The 19,215-nt window shown below is 37.4% G+C and overlaps 1 gene segment (V, D, J or C); it reads left to right on the forward strand.

Moving 5' to 3' along the window:
- Positions 1–535: 535 nt before the first annotated feature.
- The window catches only part of LOC146646599 (T-cell receptor beta chain C region-like), a 34,913-nt gene continuing 16,233 nt past the window's right edge, over positions 536–19,215 (forward strand). The window contains 2 exon segments of the C gene segment in view: positions 536–584; positions 726–1,004. Coding sequence covers positions 536–584; positions 726–1,004 — 328 coding nt within the window.

Below are 19,215 nucleotides of genomic sequence, written 5' to 3' on the forward strand. Positions count from 1 at the left end.
ATTAAAATGATGGAGTAGTTACAGTTACAGTGTGAGTAAATACAGTAGGAGGTACTGTTATGGACAAAATGTACAAAACAAAGATTAATAACCTTCAAAGTAAAAAGGAAAACTTTAGGATGATGGCCAGTCTGTGCAACTCAAACCACCTTAAAAGGTTGGGTCTGTTTACTTGATGGGAGGGAGAAATAATGAGCATAATAACATACAGTAAGACGTAATATCAAGTACATTGATATTTACTTCAGCAAGAAAACACAACATCACGATCATCTTCTTCTCATCTTCTTCTTGTTAACTGTTCCCAATAACAACATTTCAGCCCAGTGAACCTGTAACGCTTCCTCTCATTAGGTGGCAGTATACTTTTACTCAAACGTTTACACTGAAACACAAATGTAAATTGGTGGTAGTGACTGAAACTATGACGATTATGATAATAAGATAAGGATGCTGAGACTCCACCTGCTAAATGATGGTTTGTTCATAAGAACGTTTTTGCACAAAGGAGCAGAACTGAGAGCATCAAGGAATCATGATTATTCTACTTCTAAGCATCTATTTTAACAATATTCTAGTTTCAGGTAATGCCATGAATGTATTAAATACACTTTAGAACAGTGTTATCCACAGCTACAGTTATAACTGTATTTAAGCTGCATTTTATAACACATTTCTATTATTTTTCTATTTTGGGTCTTTTCTTTGGTTGATGTCTTCCGCAGGTTCTTCTTCAAGTGACCAAGTCGACCAGACTCCTGCTGACATTTACACAAAAGGAGAGGATGTTAAAGTCTACTGCTCACACAGTATTCAAAGCTATGATGAAATCCTCTGGTACAAGCAGTCAAAGAAACAGCTACAATATCTCGGATACATTAACATTGACAAAGGTTATCCGGAAACTGGAGTGAATTTGATGATAGAAGGGAATGCAAAAAAAGGCGAGAACTGCACATTAACGATTAAGGATCTCAAAGTGAGCAGCAGTGGAGTGTACTTCTGTGCTGCTAGATACCACAGTGCTGCACATCACTGCACCTCAATGCAAAAACCTAATAAACACAATTACACATTTAAGAAGCCACATTTCTAAATAAATAAATAAATCAACCTCCAATAATAACAATATCTCCCGTGTAGGATTTCAACATGAGCACTATTTTATTGTAGATTTTTGCTCTGCTCTTAAAGAGAAGAGAACTCTGCAAAGACAGAAGATGTTGATTAATTGCAGATACATAAACGCACTGATCTTCTCTCAGTGATAATCACCATTCAGCTGTCCTTTGAATTTTCACTTAACACACTGAACTTGACTTTAATGCACTTGTTCAGTACTAAAACAAACTACATTTCTGTCACTAAACAAGGAAAAAAGAATTAAACTACAATGAAGTTGCTTTTCAAGTCATTAAACTACAAACAACAACACTGTTGAAAGAAGTCTAAAACAAATGTACATTTTGTTCACAAGTGTAACATCTACAAATTATAAAGAGATAAAATTTGTCATCAGTGTCATCATCTTCCTATTCACCCTTTAAAGTTATATTGATTTCAGCTATAAATTGTTTTTACTGTCACTTTTACAAACAACGAGGTTGCTCCATTTCACTTAAATCTCCCAAATAACCAACTTCAGCTCTTCTCACAGCTCACAGCCTCTTTGAACCTGTAATGTTTCCTGTCATAAGGTGGCAGTCTATCTTTGACTTTTATACTGAACCGGTAGGCTGAATGTGTAGTCATGGCTGTCAGAGCTATGATATCAGCTGAGGACATAATAAGACTCCACCTGTTGAATGATGGTTTACTTGAGTTTGTTTTCTCATCACAACTGAGAACATCTTTCACAGCATCATGATTACTCTACTTCTGAGCATTTATTTTAACTGTATTTTAGTTTCAGGTAATACAATGAATACATTAAGTGCATTTTAATAAGAAACTACACTATTATTATAATGTTGGTATATTTGTATTTTTTAAGTAGCATAATTTTAAGGCATATTCTTACATGTTGTGGCTTACTTTGATATCTCTTCAGCAGGTTCCTCTTTAAGTGACCAAGTCGACCAGGATCCAGCTGACATTTACACAAGAGGAGAAGATGCTAAAATCTACTGCTCACACAGTATTCCAAGCTATAACCAAATCCTCTGGTACAAACAGTTAGAGACACAGCTACAATTTCTGGGATACATGTATTTAAACAACGACAACCCAGAGACTGGAGTGAATGTGATGATGAATGGAAGTGCAAGAACTGGCGAGAAGTGCACATTGACGATTAAGGATATCAAACCGAGCAGCAGTGGAGTGTATTTCTGTGCAGCTAGTTTCCACAGCGCTGCAAATCACTCCACCTCTATACAAAAACCTAACACCACAAGTTTTGTACAGCTCCTCACACCTGGAGTCAACAATTATAACCAATCTTGGTCTCACAAAGATCAGATATCACAACAGAATGTTCCTCATGAGCAGCAAGGCACTATTTAAACCACCACATCCTCCAGTATTCAAAACATGTGCACTGTCTTATTTCAGCAAGAACACAAAGATGTTACAAATTCTCACACGTCATTATCAACTTGTTGAATTGAATTTGTTGAATTTGTGACTGATGACCTTTAAACGAAGTAGTTATTTTAGAAAAAAAGTTTAAATACTTGAATTTTGGATCTGTTTTTACAGAGGTCGATATAATCAGCACCTAAAAAGATGTAAACACAATAAACTTGACTGATTCTCAGTTGAATCAGCTCTCATCTTTGGGGTTCAGATGAACATTTCTTTATTGTTTCACTGTTTTTGTTTCGTTGACACAAACAAGGCTGCTCTTATTGCTCAAAAATCTACTGCTCATGTAGCTTTCAGATCTTATAACCAAATGCAGTTTTAAGCAAACAAAGAAAGGGCTTTATAAGATGCATGTCTTAAAACAATGATAATGAACTCACAAGCCTCTTAACATCCCAGCCTTGCACTGAGTCGTGCTTCCATTGTTGTTGTGATCTGTAAAAAAGTTTTTTTTTGTCATTTCTCACAGGTTCATGTCCAAGCAGCCAAATCTTTCTTTAATATGTATTAGGAAGTCGTGAATTCCAGAGGGTGAAGTTGATGTCAAGATGAATGGAAATGCAAATAAGTGCAGTGTATTTTTGTGTTGGTCTTTAGCACAGAGTAAGAGAGTTACTAGTCATAGCTTCTTACAACTGCATGACTATCTTTGACACAGTGACAGGATATCTATAGGTAGACCTTTATAATGGGACAGGAGTCAATAAAAGTCTGATTGCAATCATATCAACATGGTACTAGTAACATTTGTGTATCACTTTCAACCCAGCAGTCTAAACTGGCTGCAGTCGTATGCGTGTTTGTGAGTTGCTCAGCTACCGAGAAATATGATTACTTTGGAGCTTAAACAGTCATTTTTACCCGCAAGAGTTATTATGCACATTTCTAAATGTGGTGTGCAGTGGTAGTTGATTGGTTAGTGTCAAGAAGTGGAGGAAATACTAGGCCATACAGCCCATCTTAAAGGTTGTGCTACTTCCCTGATGGGAGGGGCTATAAGGAGATGGAATCAGTACACACTGTTACAGAAACATTATACAGACTGATGTTTAGTCTAATCAGAAAACGCAGCATCATGATATTTTTTTTCTTGCTAAGCTTTGACGTTATTCTGGTTTCAGGTAATAAATTCTTAATTGTTCCTTGTATTTCAAATGGATAATGTGTTTATGAGTACCAGTGATTCAAGAACTGTATTTTATGTAATGAAAAAAATAGTTGTTCTTGTCTTAAACTCCTGTCCTGAAAATATTTTTTGTATAAATCATCTTACAGGTTCTTCTCTCCATAACCAAGTCCAGCAGAATCCTGCAGAAATATACTACAGAGCTGAAGAAACAGCTAAAATCAGCTGCTCTCACAGCTTTCAGTACTATGATAAAATCCTCTGGTACAAGCAATCAAGGAACGATCAGATGCAGTTCCTGGGATACATGAATGTGAATGATGGATATCCAGAGACTGGTGCCAATGTGGAAATAAGTGGGAGCGCAATTCAAGGCAGTACCTGCACTCTAACAATTAAAGGACTCATTGTGAACAGCAGTGCAGTTTACTTCTGTGCTGCTAGTCACACAGTGCGATGTATCACTGCTCCCCAATACATAAACCTCCCAATCATCAGTTTTCATCTCTTCTTAGAGTTCACAGCCCTGTGCACCTGTAACATTTCCTGTCATGGCACTCCAGTATATCATTGCAATGACTTGTAAATTGAAGAAGGCTGACACCGTGACAGTTCTAATAATAAGCTCCACCCACTGAATGACTGTTTGCTCTAAAGCAGATTTAGTCTTACTTCAACCATACAACACCTTTCATAGCGAGATGATGATCGTGATTATTCTACTCCTGAGCTGTCATTTAAACTGTATTCTAGTTTCAGGTAACAGCTTAATTGTGCTGAATATATTTAAGCCAGAATTAAAGAGTATTAGAAATATAACAAGATATAAATTGAATTTTTAAATACATCATTTTTAAGTTTTAAGTTAATGAATTGTCTCTTTCTTTTGGTTGATATCTGTCCAGCAGGTTCCTCTTACAGCGACAAAGTCTACCAGACTCCAGCTGATATTTACACAAATGGAGAAGATGCTAAAATCTCCTGCTTGCATAATATTTCAAGCTATAACCAAATCCTCTGGTACAAACAGTCAAAGAAACAATTAGAATTGCTGGGATACATGGTTTTAACAGGAGGTAATCCAGAGGCTGGAGTGAATGTGGTGATGGAAGGGAGTGCAAGTCAAGGCAAGAACTGCACATTAACGATTAAGGAAACCAAACTGAACAGCAGTGGAGTGTACTTCTGTGCTGCTAGTTACCACAGTAGTGCACATCGCTAGACTTCCATACAAAAACCTATCAAACACATTTTTGAATATCTGTATTACAGCTCACAGCCTCTCACACCTGGAATCAGATATTATAACCAATGTTGGTGTCACAAAGATCAGATATCAAAATAGAAGGTTCCTCATGAGCAGCAAAGCAACATTTGTTGCTATCATGTCCTGTTATAGAACCCCCCCCCCCACACACACACACACACACACACACACACACACACACACACCTGCAGCATTTCGTTTACCCCTTACTAACAAATTCAGTTTTCAGCTGACAGCCCCATGCATCTGTATTACACTTCAAACCAGCACGCATTTGTCCTCTAACCCAGATCACATATTGACATTTAACATATTAACATTAAGATTCATTATGAACAAGAATGCAGCATTCAAGTTACCACATCCTGGTATAAAAAGCATCCTCAATATTCAATATGTCTTCAGTAAATTAAACTTGAGGATTGGACCGCAGTGATGACTCCAATCCTCAATTTTATTGTATTTTAAGTAAGCCTTATCTGTTCTTAAATTATCCAAATACACAAAAGCTGAACAGTATATTAGCACTATCAAATTAGTAGTATCAGAGAAAAGAAGGAAACTGTTTAGGTATGAAAATACTGGCATCGTGTGAGATGTTGAAGGTTTTACATCTAGAGCTTACAACACTACCTAGGGTAAAAAGCAAGCTTTATTAAACTGCTTTGTGTGGGTTTTTTTGCTTCTTCTCAAACATTTTGGTCCAGAGTGGTGTGCACGAGTAGTTGGCTTTAATGTTAAAAGAGGAAGTGATGGGATACAACCCACCCTTAAAGGTTCTGTATGCTTACATAGTGGGAGGGTTTCCTCTGAAGTAGGAATACAGTAATCGCCATACCAGCCTACAGTAAGGCAGAACCTCAGCATCAAATAGACTGAGACTCAGAAAACACTGCATCATGATCATCTTCTTGTGTTTAATCTTTAGACTTGTACAGGTGTCAGGTAAATATTATTGTTTCTTTTATTTTTATTTAAGTTGCTAAGTAGGTCTATAATTAAAATATTCTATTACTGCATAATTGTTTTGCATTAGTCTCCTTAATGCAGACATACTTGTTTCAGCAGGGTCTTCTCACATTGACAAAGTCCAACAGACTCCTGCTGAATCTTTCTACACATCTGAAGAAACAGTTGCCAAAATCAAATGTGTCCATCATATCCAGGACTATACCCGAATCTTTTGGTACAAGCAATCAAAGAATAATGAGCTGCAGCTCCTGGGATACATGAATGTCGATAAAGAATATCCAGAGACTGGAGTAAATGTGACGATGACTGGGCGTTCAACTAAAGGCGAGACCTGCACATTGACAATTAAAGGTCTCAACCCGAACAGCAGTGCAGTGTATTTCTGCGTTGCTAGCCACACGGTGCTATATTCCATTGTTTCTCAATACAAAAACCTCCTGTCAGCTACTTTTTTACCCCTTTTTCATTTCAGTTTTGTAGCTCACAGCCTTCTGCACCTGGATCACACTTCTAGCCAACATTGGTCTTGCTCCCCATCCAGATCAGATATTATAATATGAGGTTCTTCTGTGCAATAATGAAATACAGTTGCCACATCCTGTTATACTAAACAAACACCTCAAGCCTTCAGTAAGACTGTTTATAGTCAAACATAGTTTAAATATTACTGTCAAATAAACAGGTTAGTCTTAGTCATGTCCGTTGGTGCAATGGTGTTTATAAGAAACAACTGACCAATACTTTAAATTATCAGTGCTATGTTTTATTTTGACATTCATCCCAGTTATTGAGTGAGCAGAACACTGGGGAATTTGATGCACTGTGCCTTTTGCCACAGATGCATGGACTTTGCAATAATACCACTTTAATACCAGTAACACTTACATAACCACTTAACTGACTGTTACATTGGTTCCATCCTATTAATGAACCGTGTTTGAAACTCTTTAGAAGAACCCATTTTTCCACAAACATTGTCAAAGACAGATTAAATGGCTATGTGCTTGACTGTACACACCTTTGGCAATGGGACTGAAAACAACTAAATTCAAATGATTAAAAAGCTGGTTTTAACCATGTTAAAAATAAAATGAAAAAAAGGAAAAGAAATTAATCAATATGTATTTATCATTAAACTTGCATCTCATCAATTTAAGTGACTGACAAGGAGCCTGGTCTTAATCGGGGCCTGAAGTAGCCAACGGTGGCCCTGAGAGGCCAAATTGGACTTCAACTTAAGAAAATACCAGCAATAAGAAAAATGCTGCAAAAGCACACAAAACACAAGGGAAACAGGGAAAAACGGAAACAGAAAAGGAAAAAACTAATTTCCAAAAGCACAAGGGAAGTGTGAATGGGGAGATTATTAATAACGTGACAAATAACTTGTCTTGTGAATATGAGTGAACACATTCATATCTACTAATGAATAATAAGTTAATGATTTTACAAAGGGACTGTTTTCTGACTAACTTTGAATATATTCTTGAGGGTTTGTTTTACTTTCTTTCACAAGATGGCAGCATATCTTTGTTGAGGCAGCGGTGTATGGTGGTTAGCAGCATTTAACATAACATATAGAAGAGCAGGAACCCGTAAGACACCACCCACCTTAAAAACCTGGTCTCTTGTATTCCTGAAAGGCTAACCTATAACCAGACTGCTCTTAAACTGAAGTCAGAGAACACAATGATGATCATTCTCTTGTATTGTTCTCTTGTTGGTTTTTTCCATGTTTCAGGTAAAAATTAGTATTGTATTTATTCTTTAAAATGTTTTAAAGAGGTATTTGCTTGCAACCATGAGGTTCCTATGGTCTCTAAAACTAGGATTAATTGTCAGAAGAAGTAGATCGGTTGTATTAACTTAAACACTTTATTTCTGGTCATTTTTTTTTATTCTCCGGCACTTGTTTCAGTAAGGAGCTGCAAATATATATTGTTGTTAAAGTGTTGCTCTTCTTGGTTTTTATAAAGGTTACTTACTCAACTTAATCTAGTTAATCATACATGCACAAACTGACATGTGGAAAATTTGTCACATTTGTAGTCAGAGGTTTTTTTTTTATGTCTTTTCAACAGGTTCTTCTCTGAATTCCCAAATTTACCAGACTCCAGCCCAGCTGTACATTTCAAAGGAAACAGAAGAAGTCAAAATAAACTGTTCTCACAGTATTCAGGGCTATGATCGAATCCTCTGGTATAGGCAAATGAACAACAGACATCTGCAGTTCTTGGGATACGTGTACGGCACCGTGGATAATCCTGAGAAAGGACTTGATGTGAAATTAAAAGGAGATGCGAATAAAAATAAGACTTGCACACTAACAATCGAAAAACTGGGCCCAAACAGCAGCGCAGTGTACTTCTGTGCTGTCACTCAACACAATGCTAGAAAGCACTGCACTTCAGTACAAAAACCTCACCATGTGTTCCCCCCTCAGCACACGGTGCTGCACCAGCACCTGCGAAGAGGGTTTTTTCCCCTCCTTTTTTTTCAAAGTTAGCTTCCTTCTGTCAGGCAACACACAGTATTTAAATGCCCTCAGATGTTCAGTATATCTGCAGTGGCAGCATCTCAGGAAACTGGAGCACTATCATGATGCAGGTTTTCATTAGATTTGTACTTTTTCCCCTTTGGCTTCAAGGTAGTAATTAATAATTAACATTTGAAATGGAAATATTTTCTGCTATAGTCATGGTGTGCACTGCAACAACCAAGTTTATTTTTGTTATGGCTTCTTTTTTTCCCTCTGTCAAGGAATACCTGGAACATTTATACTATTTATTTAAAATATTGCCAACTAATACCTGAGATATTTTCTGCTTATTTTATAAACAGATTGCTGTAATAGTTCATCAATGAATATGGAAAATGTTTAAATGAGGGGAAAAAAATGAGTAAATACACTTTTGTGTTTCAGATTATATAAGAAGATATCAAATTCTGTTTGAATGTTGTATTTTCTCTGCACAGGTCACTGCCAGGATGTTACTCAATATCCTAAAATCAGCTGGAGTTATGTGTCCAGTTCTGCAGAGATGAACTGCAGCCATAACAAAGGCTTTACCTATATCCAGACATACTGGTACATTCAGCGACCGGGAAAGACCATGACCTTCATCCTCTCCAAACTTCTTGGGGGGAAAATTGAATATGGAGACATCTCTGAAGCAAAATATTTAGCCAGCAAAAAAAACTTTGACATTGGGACTATCACATCACAAAATGTAGATTACAGAAGACTACAGAAGCTTTTTGCCTCACTTATACTGACTGGAGCTTTGATTAACTGGGTTTTTCTTTTAGGCTCTCTCAGTCCTCATAAATTCACTTGAACTCCTGGCTCCTCCCAAGTAGCTGAAGCCTTTTTCTGTCTGGGAGTAATTGTGTTTATCACTTCAGTTACCATCACTATCAGCCACTATTAGTCACTTTCATCTCATGCAAAAGCCCATGTGTAGTCTGAGTCGCTTTTTGAGCAGTTTCTCAAAATGATCACGTTTCTCCTCTTTTGCCTGGCAGGTAAAAACTTGTTTCAACTATATTTGTTGATGTTTGATTAATACTGTACATTTAGTTTAGTTTTTTTGTTCAGTATTGATCAGAGCATAACTAATAATATTCAGTTTTTTTTCTTCATACAGGTGTTTGTGAGGGTCTTAGAGTTCATCAGACTCCCTCTGATATTATCGCACAACCTAGTGGCAAACCTGGTGACAAAATTCAGATTTTCTGCACCCATAATAAAACAGACTACTGGGTGATGCTCTGGTACCAGCAGCCACCTGGAGACACAGCTATGAAACTCATTGGGTATTTATACTCCAAAGATGTCACAATGGAAGAGCTATATAAAAATAATTTCAACATCTCTGGAGACCTGACTGGGAATACAGCAAAGAAGAGTTCTCTCATAGTTAAACTTACAGGAGAAGAGCAAAATGCAGTTTACTACTGTGCTGCGAGAGAAGCACAATGACAAAAAGGCTCTTTGAACCTTACAAAAACTGCACAATGTGGAATCATCAGTGGTTTAAAAAGAAGATAGGGAATAAACTGATCACATACACCTGCTTTTGTGGTTGTACTGTGGTTTGATGTAATCATGTTTTCATTGGCTAACGTATTTTGTGACCGTTTTTTATGTTTGTTATAAGGAAAGCTGTCCAAAAACATCATTTGTTGTGAAATCTAATAAAAGGAGAGCTTGTATAGATAAATCACATGAAGCCACTCCTCCTCTGCCTACATCACACTGGTTTCTTCATGCAATGACACCCAGCTCTGTGAGAAAGCACCTGCCACACAGACTCTGTTGATTTAAATGCTGCGATACAGCATTTTTTTTTTGTAGCTCATGTCAGAACTCTACACAATGATCAGATTTCTTTTTGGCCTTTTCCTCACAGGTAACTGCTTCACACTTAAATGTGATTTACAATCTTTGCTTTCACATTTTATATTATTGATGTGTCAACCTCTGCTTACAGCAGGTATTTCATTGGGAGTTCAGGTCCGTCAGTCTCCCTCTGCTGCTATCAGAAATGCTGGTGATGATGTACAACTAATCTGCACCCATGAAAAAACTGACTACAGAGTGATGCTGTGGTACCAGCAGTCACCTGGAGACACAGCTCTGAAACTAATTGGATATGTGGACTATAGCACAATAAAATATGAAGGAGATTTTGAAAAGTATTGCAACATCACTGGAGATTTAAGTGGAAATACAGCTAAGAGGGGGTCTCTGTTTATAGCGGGTCTAAAAGAGTCTGAGCACAGCGCGGTGTATTACTGTGCAGCGCGATATGCACACTGAGGCAGATTTCCTGTTAGTTACACAAAAACTAAATGCATACATCTTTTATCAACTGTGGTTTTATGTCTTTAAGCAACCTTCAGTCATCCAGCTGCTCTCTGGGATCCCTGTCATGTGATACATACATCATTTCCTCATGTCTTTTTTTTTTTTTTTTTTTAAACATACATACTAGTGACAACCCTCATCAGTATCACATTTATCTCGCAGCTGCACAGGATATAGAACTAAAATGATCATTTTACTTATTTTAGGTCATCTTATGGGTAATTTCAACTTTCCTCTAGATCAGCAAGTTTCTATTTTGTTTCATTGTTTAAGTAAATCTAAGTTGTTGTTGGGTTTTTTTGTAGGTTTTTCACTCGGGGTTCAGATCCATCAGTCTCCTTCTGTCATCAAAAAGGCTGATGCCAATGTTGAGATTTTGTGCAAACATGAAAAATCTGACTACAGAGTGATGCTTTGGTACCAGAAGCGACGCGGAGAAACGGCTCTGAAACTTGTTGGATATGGATATGCAAAGTTCAACAATGACAGCGTTGAGGAGCCATTTAGAAAACATTTCAAATTATCTGGAGATCTGGAAGGAGAGAAAAAGCATAGCTTGCTTACCATAATCAACCTTAAACCGCTTGAGCACACTGCGACTTACTTTTGTGCAGCTAGGGAAGCACACTGCATCAAACATCCATCTTCTCTTAACAAAAACCTCTTTTTTGCTCACCCCTGAATGTAGGTTAAAGAGTAAGTATCTCCCATACAATCATGGGTTGTTTTTGTGGTTTACCGAGTTCCCAGCTTATCAGCACATGTATTACACTACTGCTTTCCTTTCACCCTTCAGACATACACTGCGTTGCCACAAGTATTAACTCACCAATCCAAATCATTGAATTCAGGGGTTCCAGTCACGTCTATTGCCACAGGTGCATAAAATCAATGTGAAAGAAGGGCTCAGTCTCAGGAATTCAAGCATAGTATTCTGACAGTATGCCATCAGTGCAACAAGTCCACAGTCAACTATTGGTGGTATAATGTCAACTAGAAGCAACTAGAAAAAACAGCAACTCAGCCAAAAAAAGTGGTGGGCAACATAAAATCATACAGCAGTGTCACTCGATACTGAGGCGCATAGTGCACAGAGGTCACCAACTTTCTGCAGATTCAATGGCTGCAGACCTCCAAATTTCATGTGGCCTTCAGATTAATTTAGATTAAGATTATCTTACCTACATCAAATCCCTACATGACCAAGCATAATGCAAAGAGTTGTGAAGTGTGCCGCCACTGGAGTCTAGAGTAGTAGAGATGTGTTCTCTGGAGTGAAAAATCCACCCGTCTGGCTCCGTCTGATGAATGCAGACTGTCTCCATGTTGTCATGTTCCAACATGGAGACAGTCTGCATTAAACAGTTTGAATTAAAATTACAATTATTCAAATTTTGTGGATTACACTGCCATATTTACTTGAAGATCGGTTAAGATCATAACACAAAACAACTGCTAGTACCAGCCCATAACCCTGCCTGTGTTTTGTTCACCTCTAACATGCCAGCGAGGCATGATTGTAGATGCTGCACAGGTGTGTCCATCTCACATGCAGCGGTATCGCAAACCACGCCCAGCCACAGACTAATACCAGAGTTTCACAGAGAAGAGGTGTTATTTTAAATTACATAACAAGTTGACTAAAATATTGAGTACCATTATGACAAAGACTAGTAAGCCTTCCTGAAAGCCTGCCTCAGGTATGCCTTCATCCACACCTGACTAGGTGTGATCAATTAGCAACAGCTGAACACTCTTGCACTGCCCCTGCAAAGAGATTAGGGGCTGCAGAAGGGCGGAACAGTCATCTTATACGCCGGTCTCTTTGCATCACTTCCTGTCCCTCCTTCGGTTTTACAAAGTACAGTAAAGACTCCATTCAGTTCTTGACATTCAACATGACACCAGCTTATCTTATCGTTGCCTTTCTCTGGATTAAAGGTAATTAATTCATTAATTAACCTTCTTCTTTAATATATTTGTAAATGAATCCCCTTAAAATGCTTTACAGATGGAAGAACTGGAGGTGGTATATAAATATTTACTTTCACCATTTTCCCAGAAATCAGCTGACATGCACAGGTTTTCTTCTCCAGCAGCAGCACATTACAGCACCACCTAACAGTGTTTCTTTATTTCTTTACAGGAGTTTACCCCAATAAACAAAAACAGGTTTTTCAGTCTCCAACTCAACTCTTAGGAAAACCAAACATTCAAATAAACCTGACCTTAACTCATAACATCTCGAGCTATGACACAATTCTGTGGTATCACCGCTCAGCAGGAGACACCTCCATGAAACTGGTTGCATATGTCAATTATAAAACCCCGAAAGTTGAGCCGGGTTTTGAAGGTCGTTTCAGTGTGAGCGGAGATGGAGAGAAAACTGGTTATCTGCACATCCTGAACCCAAAACACCCCGAAGACAGCGGAGAATATTTTGGAGCAGCAAGTATGCACAGTGATAAATATGCTCATCCTCCAATACAAAAACCTCCATAATAGTCAAGCAGATATTAATACCCCAACAGGAAACCACAGATACCATGTGACACAGTATCAGTGCTCTAACAACAGTCTTCAATAGAACTGGATGTAGGCTTCACAGGTGATGTTGATCTTCATATTGGAGAGTCGTTCATGGGTGATTTGCAACTTGGATACAATTTAAATACACAACAAATGAATAATAACTATTCATTTTTGGTAAGATTGCAACCTAAGCTCTGTACATTATGTTTCTATTTGAAGTTTTATTTATTTTTGTGCACCAAACAGAAGATCTGTTTGCCTTCAGATCTTCTCTGCTTTTTGTAATCAACTCACAAATGACTTTTCAATAAAGTCTTGGACCAACTAAAAAGCCCAAATACAGTCAAAAAGCAGCCACATCTGGCAAAGGAAATCAGAAAATATTTACCATTAAAAATTTTGCAAATGACTAATAAATGATTTATCAGTTAGGTGAAAACACCCGTCAGACACGAGATTCCACACAAAACCGTGGACACTCAAGCTACCAAGATCAGACAAAACAACTGCTTGTGAAATCTGAGAGAGAAACTGTACCAGTCCAGTCCAGTAACCAGTCCAACAGTACCTGTCAGCCAGCATATACACCTGATCCCTAATAGTTAGAGAAGAGTCTCACACAGCCTGGCAGATGATCCTAAGAAGGTGACATGAATCTTTGTAACAAACATTTGCTTTTAATTCCATTGATCTCATACATGGCTCATCATTTGAAACATGTAATGATAGGCCATGAACCTTAGCCATCATTATGACAGCTTTTCTTAGAAGTCACTACAATAGCAAAAGTAACCAGTGTCCAAAGAAACGCTTTGATACACATCTAAAACACCTGGAGAACCATTTTTAAACTTAACTGAACATCCTATATACTAAAATAAAAGCCTTTCAGATGAAAATAGTAATCATACTGTAATTAGCCAATCCAAATGTTTTTTTAATGCTAGAAGATAAATGACAAATAAAAAATGGAGTCAGTATCTTAACTGAGAAACTCAAAATAAGACAAACAGGAGTACTATTGTTACAGACCACTTTAAAAAATTAAATGAATGTCTGGCTTCTTGGAAGACTATTTTATATCTCATCTTATACGCTGATCTCTTTGCATCACTTCCTGTTCCTCCTTCTGTTTCTCAAAGCACAGGAAAGACTTCATTCAGTTCTTGAGATTCAACATGGCACCAGCTTATTTTATCATCACCATCATCACCTTTCTCTGGATTAAAGGTAATTAATTAGTTAACCTTCTTCTTTAATGTATTTGTAAATGAACGCTCTACAAACACCTTACTATGGAGGAATTGGAGGTGAAATATTTACACCTTCTCCACCACTGTTTTCCAGTAATAAAGCTGAAGGTTTTTATTCTCCAGCAGCAGCACATTACAGCACCACCTAACAGTGTTTCTTTATTTCTTTACAGGAGTTTACCCCAATAAACAAAAACAAGTTTTTCAGTCTCCAACTCAACTCTTAGGAAAACCAAACATTCAAATAAACCTGACCTTAACTCATAACATCTCGAGCTATGACACAATTCTGTGGTATCACCGCTCAGCAGGAGACACCTCCATGAAACTGGTTGCCTACATATATTATAAAACCCCGAAAGTTGAGCCGGGTTTTGAAGGTCGTTTCAGTGTGAGTGGAGATGGAGAGAAAACTGGTTATCTGCACATCCTGAACCCAAAACACCCCGAAGACAGCGGAGAATATTTTGGAGCAGCAAGTAAGCACAGTGATAAACATGCTCATCCTCCAATACAAAAACCTCCATAATAGTCAAGCAGATATTAATACCCCAACAGGAAACCACAGAAACCATGTGACACCATATCAGTGCTCTAACAGTCTTTATTAGAACTGGAAGCAAGTTTTACAGGTAATGATAATATTAAGAAGAAGTTGTTTGAGAAAAGGAAAGGATTGAAAAAACATCAGCATGATGCTATGAAAGTTAGATAGAAATCCAAATGATTTTTTAAATGTTCAACTTTCTTTACTGCACAGAAAAAGTCAGGAAATCTAAATATATGAGAATCTATACTTAAGGATACTATAAGTTTTATCTTCCAACTATCTAGTTCAGCCAAGATCAGTCCAACAATCAATGATACTCTTCATTTTAAGTCTCTGGGCCAGAAAAATGTCTAAATATGGTCAAAAAGCAGCCACATCAGGCAAAACATATCAGAAAATCCTTGCCATTAAAACCTTGCTTCTGTAATACAATAATTTTCTTGTAGGATCAATAAGTATCTCTCTATTTGTCGGTTTATCTTTACAAATTAACCGGGTGACAAATTCTTTGGACTTGTGGAGAAACTGCACTTACATGCTATGGATTTAATGTAGAAGAAGAGTGCATTTAAATAAAAGAGGTAATGAAAATTCACTGAACAGTTTGAAATAGCAGTAGTGACATAAATAACTTGGTAAAAAAGCAGGTGGAAGAACTGTCACATTCATTATTTCAAATAAGAAGTGGAAAGTTAGCAGGGAGCACATTCAAACTGGTTTAATTATGATCAAGAATTTAAAAAGCAGCACAACAGGGGCAGGACTAAACCAATTCAACCGATAGGTGGAGGCACAGCACGTAGTTTGAAGCTTTTATCATGAGGATGTGGTGATGAATTAACCCGACACTGCTACTGCTTCACAGTCTTAATCTCAGAGAACTACTCCTGTCACATCAGTGCCTGACGATGTCTTCATTGTATGCCTTTGGCTCTTTCTTCATCAGTCTTTACTGTAAGATGTCAAACTTCAGGTCTTTGTGAAAGTCTCTATTTTTTTATATACTTCTATGCCTAAACAGTCATGTTTAAAATATACGTTTTTTAGAGGTAATTTTGTTGGATTTTTTTTTGTTTGGTTTGTTTTTGCACAAAGATGGTTATTGTATTTTCTCTGCAGGTCAGGTGAGTGCTGTTACATTTCAGCAATCGACTCCCCAGATAGTGGCAGAGAAAAGTGAAGTCCAGATCAATTGCAGTCATAATGATGGGAACCTTCCTGTAATGCTCTGGTATCAGCATATAAAAGAAAATCAGTCTATGACCCTCATTGGGTATGGATATCAAAATACCCGCCAAACATTTGAGGGTCAGTTTGAAGAACAATTCAAGTTGACAAGAGGAAGCGCAACAACAGGAACACTTACTATTCCAAGCGCAGAACTGTCACACTCTGCTGTTTACTTCTGCGCTGCCAGCACACAGTGATGTGGCTTAATGCCACTCCCTTACTAAAAGCATTTTTCCTACACCTGCAGGTGTGATGTGTCTCTTACAGACTTTCGCTGATAAAAACCGTGTTTAACCTACAACAGCACAAACTTGGAGGATGTCAGCTGTGATCGGGTTTCTTCTCATCTTGCTTTCAAATAATTATTTCAAATTTTCTTGCACTTTTTACAACACTTCTTATTTTAACATGACTTCAACATTAGCTTCTTTAACATTTGCCTTTCTCCCTACGCAGGTCAAGCCAGCAGTGTGACCTTTCAACCATCTCATCCAAGAATAGTCAATGAAACATCCAATGTTGAAATTACATGCAGTCATGATAAAAATGACTTCTATCTAATGCTTTGGTACCAGCAAAAAGAAAATGGTTTAATGAGCCTCATAGGATACAGCTACTTCGGCAATGTCCCTGTCAAGGAAGAACAATTTGGCAATCGCTTTGAGATTACAAGAGAAAATATCCAAACAGGAGCTCTGAGCATCAGCAGCGTGATTGTATCAGACTCAGCCATGTACTTCTGTGCTGCCAGCACACAGTGATGTGTTTTGGTGTAATGCCAATGCTAAAAACCTTGTTCTTTCTGAACCAGGCTGCTGAAATGTGCCTCAAAACAAATGTGTTTTTAGCCAAATTTTCAGTGGTTCAAACTCACAGTATCTTTACTCCACATACACACCAGTGAGCCTGGGGTGCCCACTTCCTTTAACCAGTTTTGGAGACCCTCTGAGTTCATTGTTTACAGTTTGGTCCTTGTCAAAGTTTTTTAAAAATGTTTTTACACTTGCCAAGTACTTCTTTTTACAACACATCAACTTCACTTGCTGACATATATTTAACTCTTTAACTGGTACATCTGGTATATCATCATTCTTATTCAATTTGCAGGCTACATGGTGTAAAAAGAACCAAACGTTTACCTTAAAAGGTGAAGCTGTAATTGTTAGCATAAACAGTCCAATGAAATAAACATAGCAGAAAAAGGGATTTCTCTGTTTATTCCATTCTGGTGTCATTTTTGAGTTTCTACTGTAGTTTATAACAGTCAAATTTATTAAAGTATATAGGTGATCTTATAACTTTGTGTATTGTAATGTAACATAATGTGTGGCTTTAATTTGAACGTGTTAAAATAATACAACAACAGTTAAATAATATCCATTATAATTAACATGTTCAAAAAGGAGTTTTGTGGTGACAATCTCATATCACAATATCATGTTTTGCTTCTGGCTTTAATCAAGTAAATTAGTTGATCAAAACCAGTCATCTTATAAGTTTGGCAGGTAAAATAATTTCATATAATTTAAAATATTTTTTTAATATAATTAAAATGTAGACACTAACTTTTTCTTATTTGCAATGATGTTGCATGATGCTGGGAACAAAAGATTAATGTCACAGCAGCACAGAATACTGGCAACATTTCAAAAAGAACAGCAGTCCATCATGAAGGAGAGTGATGATAGATGATACTTCTCAAATCATGTGATCATGTGATCTCAGTTCATGATGTCTTTTGCGTTAAATGTGGTGAGGTTTGCATCTGCTGTATCATTCCACTGAAGGCAGCTCATCACTAACATGGTTATAGCAGTTATTTATTTCTCATTATTTATTCACTCTGGTGGGTGCTCTGTGAATTTACTCACACTTTATTTACTATACTTACTATATAAGTGACAAATCTGAGTAAATTCACTTTTTTTTCTCTGTTTTTTCTCTCATGGCTTCTAGGTCTGACTGTTGTTGTTCTTCAGTCTGAAGATCAAATGTCTGACCCAGGGAGAACAGTGACGCTGGAGTGCAAAATGGGTTCAGGGTTCAGCATGAGCAGCTACACCATGCTCTGGTACAGACAGAACCACCACGGAGCTCCAGTCGACTACCTTTTAAATGAATATGATAAAACTGTGGGACGCTTAAAGTCATTTCTCGAGGCATCCAAAAACAACTTCTCTCTACAAATAACTGAGCTGCATATGAATGACAGCAGCACCTACTACTGCGCTGCCAGTCACAGTGATACACACAGACCAGACACTCATACAAATAGCAAGTGTGTCTGTCACACATCACATATAACAGGAAGGGGCTGTGGCTTGTTTGGTTTGATATTAAATTTTTATACAGATGGAGCAGTCTACAAATCTTCAAAGTTACACAGAACTGACCTAAAACAATTTGGTGCATTTACTTTTAATATCAGATAAAAGTTAATGACTAACACCAATTACCACTTGCACAAAGAATAAGCCAAAACATTTTAAAGTCACATGTCTAACTGTTACATCTGTGTGTCTGTGCACACCAAAAGAGTTTAGACCATACCGTATTTATTGGAAGCAATAGATTTGTTTGTAAATCAGAATTTTGCATCACCATCAGCCTCACATGCAGCTGCACAGTCAATCCAATAAAGGATGAAGACCGCTGGTTTGAGGTTTAGTAAAATTGTGAAAAGAGCAAACAAATCTTCAGAAAAGTAAGAAAAAAACAAACCTAAGAGAATAATCAGTATCAGAATCTCTGGAGAAAGGAAATTAAGCTGCAGTTGGCTTGGTGGCCACTGGGAGACTGCTGCTGTAAAAATGAACCCCTTCAGATTGT

The sequence above is a fragment of the Rhamphochromis longiceps genome, linkage group LG19, assembly GCF_057381845.1.
Source record: "Rhamphochromis longiceps isolate RC_006_pf linkage group LG19, R_longiceps_female_GT1.1, whole genome shotgun sequence".
In the NCBI taxonomy this organism is placed as follows: Eukaryota; Metazoa; Chordata; class Actinopteri; order Cichliformes; family Cichlidae; genus Rhamphochromis; species Rhamphochromis longiceps.